This window comes from Elephas maximus, chromosome 13, assembly GCF_024166365.1.
Source record: "Elephas maximus indicus isolate mEleMax1 chromosome 13, mEleMax1 primary haplotype, whole genome shotgun sequence".
Classification (NCBI taxonomy): domain Eukaryota; kingdom Metazoa; phylum Chordata; class Mammalia; order Proboscidea; family Elephantidae; genus Elephas; species Elephas maximus.
This window is the reverse complement of record NC_064831.1, coordinates 50710836-50723968: the sequence shown is the minus strand read 5'-3', so window position 1 is coordinate 50723968 and position 13133 is coordinate 50710836. Positions and strand designations below refer to the sequence as shown.

The following is a 13133-nucleotide window of genomic DNA, read 5'->3' as shown; positions in this document are numbered from 1 at the left end:
TCCAATATGAAACTCGGCACACAGGAACACCATGTGGGGCTCTGGCCGTCTCTAGGGATTCTGAGAGCAATTACATTTGTTCGTAAGCATGCTGTGTGTCTTCTTTTTCTGAGATTAGCCAACAGAAAAATATCTGTTCAGAATTAACATATAATCCCATTCATGGTAAAGAATTTCCATCTTGGTTAATTATCTTCATGTAAGCAGTATTATTTTTTTGGTTTTGGTTTTTGTTTTGTTTTGGTTTTCTTCCCAGAATATTTGATAAAAAGAAAAAAAAAATGGAAAGAGTATTATGGCAGTGTTTTCCTACACAGTAGGCACTCCATAAGCATTTGTTTAATATAATCCAAGTAGCTAGTCCTATATTTTAATACACGTTGGGTAGAAGTTTGCACTGAACTGGGCATCATTTAACGCTCTAATTCAATAGTATTGGAGGGAGATGTGAATCCTTTCACTCCTGACTGATTTATTTGGCTGGAGACTTATAATTCTATTTAAAAAAATTAAATTTGGGGAGTTTTTCTTTTTTTTAAAGCAGCCTCTCTTTTTTTGCTTTCAAAGTTTCATAAGGGCTTTGTGTTAATATAAAGAACATTAATATACGCTGGGTTAAAAGCTGAAGACATTTAATAGAGGCATGTATTACAAATTGCATCCAGCCACACAGGAAGGTTAAGACTTAATATCTGAATTTCTGTTGCTCATTAGTTGTAGGATGCGAATGAAATACATTTTTAAAGGTCAAGGTCAGTATTGCATTATCCTGGAAATGTCCTTATTGAACAAATGTGTGACTATTTCAAATAAGTATCATAAGATTATATTTCTGTTGGGGGACGTATCTATAGGATGAACGATTTCACTACTTGTAATTGCAGGAGTACGTGTTACGTAACAAGTCATTGCTGATTACTGATTTCATTGGAAATGGTCTGGAAATAGTGATTAATAGCAATGTAAGGCTATACCTTGGGGTCAGATGACTGACGTGCAGGCTAGCACTAATGGCTTTGCTCGTTTTATAAAGCACTCTTTTCTAAAGCAGAATGCTGTTTGAGGGTAATGCTGTGAATTCTCAGGACTGCACGACTGGATTCATTTGAGGTCAATGTGGAAGAGTGTAACTGTGAGCGTGCAGTCTCTGGGCTTCTTCTGTTCTTCACCTGTGTAAGGAACACGTACCTGGGACCTACCTACAGGATAGCTTGGCATGACCTTTCTTTCTTATAGTTGTGAGCACAAGGAAAATCAGAACCTGACACGTATGATGGCCTAAGTGTAACCGAGAGGCGTTGTCCCACTGGGAGATGTAATTGCGTCATGGGAGTGTGGTGTGAGTTAATTTCATAATTGTAAACATCACACTGGCTATGGTCGATCCATGTGAAACTCTTGTCCACTTCGCTATGGCTGGACAGCAGAGTTAACATGGGTAGGTCTTGGTTTCACACTTTTATAATTTGTCCTTTCTTATTTTTGTGGCTTTATTTGGAAACTGTTCTAAAAAAAAAACTATACTAGCATACTTTATCTAAAAATCACACTTTTATAAAGCTATGCCTTGATTTAAGTAAAGGTGAGCACTTTGATCTTCTAAGTCAGAGCACTGTGTACACATTTCGAAGAATACAGTCTGCCTTGAGGAGGGCCAGTGGGGAGTGTATGAATCCTTATTCTCTGTGGTGCTGATTGCCTACATGTGTTTTAAATTATGGCCTAAGCCAGTGGCCAGGGCAACTCAGTTATATGGGGGGGGGGGCAAGAACCCTCCCTGTTTAATCACCATGAAGGCTACAATGAATAACCGTCTAATACTTTAAGTTGTAAACAGACACGTAAGACCAACAGAAATCAGAATTGAAATTGCTTGAAGCAAGAGCAACAGATACGCAAATTTGACTTTTGAGAATTTTGTCTGTGTGCTCAGTACTGTAGTCGTGCTTGCCAAAGTGTTCACTAACGCAGACTCTGGCTACGCAACATCTGAAATTCATCGCAAAGAGAGTCATCCGTAAAAAAAGTAATGACATGATTTAAGTTTCCATAAAACCGGTAAAAAGGAATAAGCTTTAAAGTCTGGAGAAATTTTGTCTTCGTTGCAAGTTAAAATTCACAAAGTTGACCTTTAGAGACCTTCCCCCGCCCCCGCCCTCCCCCGCCAGAGTACCACAAGGTCTCATTTTTTAGGATGTGGAAACTATAACCTTTTTAACTTGTAGGTGGGCTCTCTGGAGAGAATGCTGGCTATGGAACAGACTGGGAATATGACTGGAGACTGAATTCATCTGGGTGATTCACATACAGTTTTCTGTTCGCCTTCGAGGTATCGGTGGTCCTGGGGGATAAACCCGGACCTCAGATTTGGTCTGCTGAGGGTTACCAAGCGTAGGGCCCAGGCTGAGTCTCTCCGGAAAGTCTCAGGAGGAGCTCACTGCACTGCCCGCTAGGCCAAGCCAGTCCCTGGGGCTTCGTTCTTTACGGCCCTAGAGGGGGCTGTAGCCTCCAAGTACGGCTGAGCGCTCTTGGAAAATGCGGGTGGCTGCAGACCCCCAGACCAAATTCTTTCTTCCGCCATCAAATTGTCTTACTCCCACCCCGGGGGCCCCCAAGAGGGAGCGGGAGCGTGGCGTCGGGCAGCGAGTCTCTCGCCCCAGGGTTTGGGGGAGAAAGTGGCCAAACGCACGTTCCGCCGGGCGCTGCGCGCAGAAAGCGCCCGGGTGGCCACAGGTGCTCTGGGGGGCGGGGAGGAGGTCGGGAGCCCGGCGCGGGCCGGGGGCGCGGGAGGGCAGGGCCCGGCCCCGTGGGCCCGCCAAGCCGCCGCCGCTCACCTGCCCGCGGGGGCGGGACGGGGCGCGGCGCCGGGGCTCCAGCCTCCCGCCTCCCGCCCGGGGAGGAAGCGGAGGGGCGCGGTGTAAACAGAGCGGCGGCCGTGATGTCAGCCGGTCACATGGAGCCTCTTATGGCTCGGGATGGCTCTCGGCGGGCGGGCAGCTGCGGCAGCTGCTGCTGTGGCTCAGGCGGCGGCGGCGCGGCGGCGGCAGAGGGGCTCCGGGCGCGGACCAGCCGCTCTCCCTGCGCTCTCCGCACCGCGGCTTAAATGATGTATTTTGTGATCGCAGCGATGAAAGGTGAGCTGGCGCCGCGGGGCCGGGGGCGGCCGCTCGGGGGGCGGGGAGGCGGTGCGCAGGGGGAGGGGTGGGCGCGCCTGCCGGGGCGCACGTAGCGCCGGGCCGCGCGCCAGAGCCCCCGGGCCTTGGGCCACCGCCGCGGCGTCCCCTGAGCGCGCTGCTGTGTCGGCCGGCCCCCCGCCGAGGCACAGGCGCGAGGCCGGACCCTTCTCGGCCCCTCCGGCTCCTGTCGGCCGCCCGGGGCCGCCTGACACCCGGCGAGGCTCCCGGCAGAAAGTTTGCGGCGAGTCCCGCGCTTCGGGAAGGGAGGGGAGGAGCTGGAGAGCTCGGGGGAGGCCCGGGCGCCCGCGGCCGGCCCCGGGGCCCGCACCCGGACCGCTCCGGCCTAGGCAGGAGGCGCGGCGGCCGGGCCGTGCGTGCGCGCGGACGCGTTGTCATCCTCGGGACCGGTCAGCGCCCCGGGCTGCGCGCCCTCCCCCCTGGCGGCCGGCGGCCCCGAGCGCGGGAGCAACCGGTCCGGGCCGCGTCCCTCCGGGCTACTTCCAAAAGCCCCGTGCCCGGAGCGAGGCGGGCGCCGGGGTGTGCCAAGGCGCCCGCAGCCTCAGCGCTCCTCTCTTGGCTACTTTGGGTTGTTGGTGGAGGCGGGGAGACAAGTTCCCTGGCCACGGCCTTCGCGGGCAGAAGTGGAGGTGGGACGGGGGTGAGGGCCGACGGGCGCGGGTCAGTCGCAGACAGCCCTGCGCGCGGCCAAACTTCCCCGCCCGACCTTCCGCCCTGCCCGGGATTCCTTAGCCGGGCGGGTGGCGGGATGTCAGGAGGGACTGACTCTCGGTTCTCCCAGGTGAGGAGGAAAAAAGTCTTGGCAAGTCAGGGAAGTTCCTAAGGGGAAGCCGAAGTGTAGAGGTGTGCAGAAGTCGTCTGTGCCGCCAAAAGAAACCTGGGCACGTTTTTAGGCCTCTTGCAAACAGCCCCGGGGGAACTCCGGTGCGAGCACGCTGCCTGCGGATGCGCCTGCAGGTTCCTGGTGGATAATCTGTCCGAGCGGCTTCCGAGGCCGGGCCGCTCGGCGTGGGGATTTAGAGCCCCATCTGTTTGCAGCGGACAGGGCTCCCCTAATGTGGCAGCCTTTCTGCAGACCCAGACCGGCTTGGGGGTTCTGTCCACCCGTGCGAGCGCCCAGCACTCGTTAAACGTTTGCTAGGTTGGGGTTTTGTTGCAATCCGGGAGGAAGGACGCCAGTTTAGTATCTCCGTTGGGCTTACTTTCGAATCACCAAGCTTTGCCTTTCTTCACTGGATATGGGGTGGCATTTCTTTTATTAATAATTAACAGGCCGAAACGTACTGGACGCTAAGATGAGCTGCCGGAGACGAAGTCTTTCTATACGGTGTACTCATAACAAATTGCGTACCTTTTCCCCTGTGCTATGCGAGAAATGGGATTTACTCATTTTTAGAATATGCAACTGATTGAGTGAAAGAGAGAAAGCTTATCTGATCCACGCTCTTAAGCACTTAAAATCATTTTAGAAAGAAAAACGTTACTGACTTCTTACATAAAATAAATTTGTTCTTTTACTCCCAACAAAACTTTTATGCTGTTTCCTGCGTTTTCTTAATCCTTCAAGTGTAAAACGACTAGAATAGTTTTGCAGTTAAGACGTTTACTTCTGTTTTTTCTTTTTTTTAAAGTTATGGAATAGATTTTGCCTTTTGGGAGATGATAATGCCGGTCCTTTTCCATCTTATTTATTCTGATTTCTGTTGACATGGGGGGGGGGGTGGTGTCTAAGACATTTTAAACTACAATTCTGCTACTGAACAGTAACTCCCAAACAATAAAGTACGTTTTGATATTTTAGTTTAATTTTCCTGTCTCCTAGTAAATAGGCTTTTGGTTTTGTAGTTGTAGTACAAAAAAAGTGAAGTTCCGCACTATCCCTTTCTATTAGAATTGTTAAGGTGACACACACACACACCCCCCAAAGCTCTAGCCCACACATCTGTCTTGGAGTGACCTCTGGATGCTATAAAAGAATAGATTTGGAGTATTAAGCTTTGAGAAAAGTAGCTCGGAAGTACTGGTTGGCAACACAGTTTTTCTATAAGCTCAGCTGCCTGAGAGGGAGAGAAGCAATAGAATACATTTAGACAATTAGAATCTTTCATTCCCAACACTGTAGCATCATCTGTTTTAATGGGATTATCTTGCTTCCGTGCAATTTAAGCCGAAGAGGACTAGTTTCTGGGAAAATGAGGAATGCTGTCCATGTTTCCATATCAGATTTAAGGGGAGGAAACTGGCTCAGAATCATATTAAATACTTGCCTACTGCCTCTCAGCTCTAATAGTTCAATTGATTCCGTGTGTCACAGAGTTTGTATAGTTAGGTTTTTCATGCAAAACAGAGATGCTGTTTACAGTATGGCTTTTGGTGTGTGTGTGCATATGGACATGGGAGGAGAGAACAAGCAGCCATAAAAGAGGAACGTTGGCTGATTTACTTACGTTTTTTTAAAACGTGATTGAATCAGGCCTTTTGAACTCACCAAAGAAGCAAATCCTTCCTTTGCGTTAGTTGTCAATTAAGTTTAGGCTTAAAGTGGTTTCATGCTTAGAAGTAATAAACCTTCATTCCAGCAACTCTAGCCTCTTCAGTTTTGTTTTTGTTTAATTAACAACAAAATTGCAGTACCATTTGGATTGCTTCCTGGGCAAATGGAAAGGGCCAGTGATAACATAATCAGGGGAGCGCTCATTCTGCCCATCATAAAAGTGCTTTGGCCACATGTCACACGGCAGCTGAGTGTTTAAAGGAAAACGCAGTCACTTCATCGGTGTCAGTAGATGGATCCCTTTGCTTCGTAGGCATGTCAGCCCACGTTCACGTCAGTGGAGGTATGAGAGTGAAGGAGGCGTGAGAGCAATTTCTGTCCCAGGATAGATTCTTCCCCCAACACGATTCATATACAGATGCCAGACACCTTGCCACTTCGAAAATACTGTATGTCTTGGTGACTAGTAGTATTTCCAACTCTAATCAATGTGGTTTTATAGTTGTTAAGAATTTGGCCTTTTTACCAAATGAAATTTGAGTTTTATTCCTGGTCTCATTTTAAGAACTGTTTCAGTGTTATGTCTTAACTGGAAATTTTGTCCCGTTTTTGTGACCTTTGATGGATAGGATTGGAAAAAGGTGATGGCTGGGTCTTGAAAAGAGAAAACCCAAATTGCCACCACCACAGAGCAGAGCATTATCTGGCAAGACAAAGAGGATCTCTGAATTGGTTTGTCCGCAGGGGGAGAGGGGAGCCTGGACACTCCATGAAGTAGAGAGTGTTTGAAAAGCACCATTTTCACAGACATCCTCTTGCGTTTCTGTGTTCAGTCATGGCCTCAAAATGCAAAGCACCGCCATGCTCAAGTGCAACAATTTGCTGGCGATTTGAATTGAGGACCATATAATTTCTTTAATGCTGCCCAGTTATGAAATACAATTTCTAAATAGAAATAGTCCTTTTTTTTAAAAAAAAAAGTGATTTAAATCTTAGTCTCTCATGTACCTAGTAAATATATCAGTAGTTCTCACCTGACTCTTTTTTCTCACATCTTTCCCTCCCAGCCAAGTGAAGTACAGTAAAGTGGATGAGATCACGCGGTGGATAATTGCAAGGCACCTGCCAACAGCACCCAGCCGCTTCGTAACTTGCTCTGGGGTGCCTAAGAAAATATTAGTTAGAAATGGCCATTCACTGGGAGAAACATTTACTGGACGGCTGGGTAGATCGATCAGTTTGCAGAGGTAGATGTTCAGTATTCTTAAAAATCTCTTTTATTTTCGCTATCAATGAAGCCCTTTGTATGAAAGAGATCTCATAAGAATATCTTGTCATAGAAATGTTTCCTGCATGCATTTCACATGTTCACACGTATTTATTACTAAGAAGTCAAGGCTGCCTTAATACATTTCACATTTGGTAATTTAAAAACCATAATGAGACACTGAGAGTCAGTAATTACACTGTTTTTATGTTTTTCTCTGTTAAGGAAAAAAAATGATATGTTAAAGATATCCACTAGTGACAATCCAGTGTGAAACGACATTTGATACTACCTCAAAGGCCACGTATTGACCCTTTAAGGAGTCATTTACAATCTCTCTCTCCTCATCTAGGTCTTCCACTGACGATATTTCCTGTCTACCCCAGCCTTTTGAGTCATGGACAGAGAGATACCTATGCAGAACTTTTTGTATCTGCCAGTATTGTGTGCAGTACGATAGAACATGCTTTCTCTGTAAACTGTCGGAGTGCTATGTCCAGAGATAGGAAGACTAACGTAAATAGGTAATAGCATAGACTCGCCAGTGGGCAAAATTCAAGAAGGCGGCTGAAATCTTCTGTTTCTGGGCTTTCATTTTTTAGGTGAGATTTGTTCGCCCTCGTTGTATTATAAGCAGGTGATGTGATAACTTTAAAACCTTTGCCCTGGTTATAAAAAGGACTAAGTCAAGTTACTCTTTAGGTTTGCTAATGATTTTTTTTTTTTTTTTTTGCTTTTGATTTTATTGTCTCTGAAGCAGAGTAGGTGTTTCATAAATAAATAGAGGGATGATGTTAATCTCTATTTATTTTGTACTTTATAGTTTACAAACATTTCATCCTCCCTGGAAAGTCATTGATTGATACAGTCATGGTCATGTTTTTTAGTTGAAGAAACTGAGGCTCACAGAGGTGATGAGATACACCCAAGCTCTCCCAGCTGATGCGGTGAAGCCAGGACTAACCCTTAATTTCTGCCTCCTTCATGCTGCCTCCCCTGGAAGGAAGATGTGAAAATGCCCTGGATATAACTTTGTCTCTAGTTAGTGGAAATTGTAACTCTGGCATTTATAAGGGAAAAAAAAACAGATTCAATTATGGAATGCTTTGCTGAGCCTAATATCTGTAAATTACTATTTAATAAAATCAATTTGGTACAGATGGGGTTATTCCTACTTGCTTATCGTTAGCTCTCTTCATCCATGATTTTCATTAAGCTCCCTTATTTTAAGAGGATCTGGATGAAATGGAGGCATTACTCTCCTAAGGAATACAGAATGCCACGAAGTCCACCCGACGTGTGTCATCGTCTCCATGATGATGGAACCGAACTGGAGGTTTTTCCGTATGTCCTGTTCGTCTGTGGGGGAAAGGGAGCGTCCACAAATGCCTCTTCTAATGTAAATACGGCTTCACGTAATAGAAAGCTCAAGAATCCTTGCACTCTTGAGTGCTGTTCTGTTTGTTTCCATGACAGCGAAGGGGCATGATTATAGACAGACATGGGAAATTGTTGTCTTTTAGAAAATCACCCAAGGAGCCCTGGTGGGGCAGTGGTTAAGTGCTTGGCTGCTAACCAAAAAGTCGGCAGTTCAAACCCACCAGCCACTGCGCGGGAAAAAGATGTGACAGTCTGCCTCCATAAAGATTAACAGCCTTGGAAACCGTATGGAGCAGTTCTGTCTCCTGTAGGGTCGCTGTGAGTCGGAATCAACTCGACAGCAATGGGTTTTTTTGTTTATAAGTTTCCAAGTAGATAGATCTGCAAAAGCTCATTTCTCATTGACTGGATGCTTACCTATCTGACTGCAGGGATTGAGGTGTGTTTATTTGAAAGCAAATGAGCGAACGTCCATTATTTCATAGTCTTGCGGATAGAAGAAACCTTAAAAGTTCAGATAAATGTCCCGTTGGCATTTGGGCCCTCTCCACAACATTCCTGACAAATGTTTGGCTGGTTATGCTTGAACACTCCCAATGATGGGAAACTCACTATCTTTAAAGGTAGCTTATTCCATCTTAGATTTTTGCTTTTTTAATCTTATATCAAGCGCAAATCTCTCCGCTATATTTAAATCTTGATTTTTTTCCGTTGGGGCTGTGCAGAACACATTTAATCCATCTTTCAAATGAAAGATGGTCAGTTATTTGAAGACCACCAGCATGTACAAAGTAGAGGGTCAGTGAAAATGAATAAAAACCCTCAGTGAAATGAATTGACTCAACAATGGGATCAAATGTATCAAAAATCACGGAGAATAGCGCAGGACTAGGCAACAGTTGCTTCTGTTATACACAAGGCCTCCCTGAGTTGGAGCCCACTCAGTGGTAACTAGCTAAGAACGACAGTGTGTAACACAAGGCCCTCCCTCCCGCCACACACACACACAACACACCCCTAACCCTTTACTTCTGCTGTGCTTTTCCATTCCATCTTATATCTAGCTCATAGTTCATTTGGTGTTCTTACGCTGAGGTTTACCATCTTCCCACCATTTTGTGGGCTTCTTCCTCAAACATAAGTTTTTCTAGGCCTGCTTGAAATTTTGGTGCTGAAAATGGAAGCCCAGTGCCACTTGTGATATGGCTGACTCAGCCCTTAACTCACCACATAGTAGAGAGGAAGAAATGACTTCAAGGTGAAAAAGTTTAAATTTTTTAAGATACATAAGCTTGGCTGTATCTTGAACCCGTCTCGTGACAGGTCTTTCTGATATCATCGTAACTTGTGAAAGTAGAATTTCACCGTGTTTAGGAATAAGTATAGTACGCGGAAGTTGATTACTAAACATCCAGGAAAATCAAAGATATTGCCAAAATTAAAGGAACCTTAGAAGCTTCTACGTGATGTTTCTCTGCAGTGTCAGATCTGAGATAAGGTTGCCCTCTAGTGGTTACTGGCTCACGAAACGCTAAGAGCCATAATGGTGCCAATGAATTTCCCATCAGGCTAGTGGAGAAGGTCAGAGGTCGAAATTATGTTCTCAGTTGCTATGGGGCATTCTACCTCCAGATTGAAGAGTGTAATTCATTACTTCACATGCTTAATGAGAAATATAACTGTGTGGTATGTGTTGGATTTCAAAAGCTTACTTGGAAGTGAAGAAAGTTTTTTTTAAAAAACTTATTTTAAGGTAAAGCTAATTTATAAAAATCTGTTTGGCTTCGTGTTAAGTGTAAATGAGGTTTGATTCGTCCGTAGATGGTTATTATGAAATATTCAGTAATCCTGTATTTTTGTCAAAGTTTAAACCTTAATTTTATCCCATTATGGGGCTGGGTTTACCCTGATACATATTTTTAAGCAAAAGTTGTCAATCTTTTTGATCAGCTAAATCCACTATTTTTTTCTTCTTAAATCCAGATTTTTTTTTCCCCCCAAAAAAGACATTTAGAAAGAAGTAAGCTACCATAGGTCTTCTTGGCAATGAAACAGTTTTAAGTATGGATGCAGAAACTATTAACCCTTCCTTTCTGAAGATTTTGGGTAGGTCTTTTGGTTTCCCTTGAGTATATGTAGTTTGGCAAATAAAATGGTGCATTTTATATAGATTTTTAAAACACATTAAAGTTTATACTTCAAAACGCAGCATGAAGTAGAGAAAGCATTTGTTTAGGTAATTTTTAGGGTAAACAGGTAACGCGAGTGAATTATGGGTTTGGATTTTGGTGGTTTATCAAGTGTGAAATACTCATAAAGCAATCTGACTTCTATATTGGAATCAGAGGAATAAGTATTGATTTTCCTATTTCCTTAAATGTCATTTGTTGGTGATGCTACCCAGAACTGTGAGAATGCAAATTTACCTGAACTTTGCAGTTGCTCAAGAAGCCAAGGCTCCTGATCACAGCTAGAATAACCAGAGTAATGATAATGGCAGGTCATCACCAGGATTTTAAAGGATGATACTGCTTGCTTGTTCCTACTAGAAACACGAAATCTCAACTTTTCATGAAAAACAAGGAAAGAAGAAACAAAAAAAGGCAAAGAAAACCTGCTGTTTAAACATTTGCATCATAGAAACAAGACAGTGAGTGGTTCAGAAGTGAAGCCTGTGGTTAAGTTTCAGAGTAGTTGTAGAAGCAAAGTATTTGTCAAACTGCACCACCCAGAAGTGTGATCCTTTTACCACATGAGAAGTATTCTCTTTTTCACAGAATGTTGTTTTCATTTTTCAGTTGTTGTTGCCCCCCCCCATCTTATTTGTCCATTTCACTTCAAATATTTTGTACACCACTGGGTGGTATAAGTGATTAAATAAATTTATTTCAGGAAACACCTTTTAAGCGTCTACCGTGTGCTGGGTTATTCAATGCCACCCGTGTACTTTTATAAAGAGTTGAGATGCCTTTCTCCCAATCAAGTGTCTCAAGCCATGAATCAGCGTTTTAAAAATTCACTGAGAAATCAGCAGCCATACTTGGCCAGAGAAGACTGCTTTAAGGATATTGTGGCGGGGGGGGGGGGCGAGGGTAACAGGCGTGTGGACCAAGGGTCCAGCCTTGGACAGGACGCCCCCACCACTGAAGCTCAGCCAGGTTTTGGAGCCACTACTCTGGTCTCCTTTTCCTAACGAGGAAAGCAAGTCTTGGAGAGGAAAATGATATTAGGGTAAGTGTAAGTTTCCCTTACGTCCTCTTAAATCTCCTTTGCAAGTGGAAGAGTGGCAAACACTAGCAATTTCTGCCACTATTTAGAGTAGAGATGGGCTTCTAGTTACTTAAAACCAGTTGCTGTGGCTCATGGAGACCCCATGTGTGTTAGAGTAGACCCGTGGTCCATAGGGTTTTCAATGTCTGTTTTCTCAGAAGTAGATCACCCGGCCTTTCTTCTGAGGCATCTCTGGGTGGATGGAACCTGCAGCATTTCAGTTAGCAGCCGAGCGCATCAACTGCATGCACCACCCAGGGATTCCTCTGGTTACATCAACCCAACTATTAACCAACATGTAGGAGGAAGTGGGTAGACTCCAAATCTTTTACTCTTAAATGGTTCAAACTACAGAAAACCCCAAGGCTGTTTTGGTGCTGAAGGCGCCTGTGATTCTTTCCAAACACAATTCCTCTTCTGCACGAAGCGTTGCAGGTGAGGTCTGGTCTCTGCATGTAACAAGACCAGGATGCATTCTCCTGTTCCACCTGCACTGGGACCAGGTCTTGCCGCTCTTGTGGCCACTGAGTGGGGGCAGGGTGAGGATCGTGCCTCGGGAGTCAGTGCCTGAAACAGTGATGTCTTTTCTATGTTGCTTTTTTCAGCAACAAAGTAAAAGTTCCAGGGCCCAGCAAGCTTGTCAGTGCTTCCTGTTTACAAGCAGTGAACCCCTGGCCTGTGTCTGGTCATGTCTGGAAACTGGTGGTGCAGAAGGCTGGAAGAGGCAGGCACAGCCCTGCCTTCATGCTGTTTAGAGTCTAATCTGACAAAACAGATATAATTGGAATTGCTCTGGTTGACATGGAGGAAAGGAGCCTGCCCCTTTCCACACAGCAACTCCAGCTCCTTTTATGGAAAACGGTGATAAAACGTCCAGTTCTCTGACAGGTGTGATGTCGGGGGCTTCGGGTACAGCAGTGAACACTACGCGGAGACTAAGTCTCTGATCTCTGGCAGTGTACATTCTGGAGAGAAGAGCTAGGCAATGCCCAAGTAAAGGTAAATGAGCTGAATAGATACAGATAGTAACGAGCTAGTCTGACATAAAAACAATGTAACAGCATAGAAATGCTTATGGCCTCAGAGATCAACATCGTGGAACCCAATCCGAGACTTTTTTTCAACTGATGGTTAGTGTTATGCAGGATGGGAGGAAGTGTGGCCTCTGGTCCCAAATCTGCTGGTTGATTTCTGTCAGGTTACCACAGTTGCTCAGTTTCCTGGTTTATAAATTAGAAGGTTGGACTTGATAGCCCTCAAGATCTTTTTTAGCTCTACCATTCTATGACCATGTTTCTAATAAAAGAGTAGTCTGATTTTTTGTTCAAGACTTGGAAGACGGAAACACCTTTTTATTTTCCTTATTCCCTGTCTAAACCCCTTAATTGCTAGAGGCCTTACAATCAACTAATCAGTTCCTTTTGGAAGTGAAAATTTAAGGTAAAAAGAGATTCCTTTATGCCAACTATTTAAGAACAAGCAAGCTTTCACTGATATTGTTAATAAATGTACCCAGACTTAGTTCTGG

The 13133-nt window shown here is 44.9% G+C and overlaps 1 protein-coding gene across 5 annotated transcripts in view; it reads left to right on the top strand.

Annotated features, from left to right (window-relative positions):
- RORA (RAR related orphan receptor A) overlaps window positions 1-13133 on the top strand; it is an 830757-nt gene that overhangs the window by 708644 nt on the left and 108980 nt on the right. The window contains exon 1 of one of the 5 annotated variants that reach the window (XM_049905188.1): window positions 2941-3134. The exons of 3 other annotated variants lie outside the window; for them this stretch is intronic. Coding sequence is in view for 1 of the 2 variants with exons in the window: in XM_049905187.1 (XP_049761144.1) it covers window positions 3104-3134 (31 nt within the window). In the remaining variant the exon portion in view is untranslated. Of the gene's footprint in view, window positions 1-2940; window positions 3135-13133 lie in introns of those variants that run through there. One more of the 5 variants, XM_049905187.1, reaches the window with a different exon arrangement.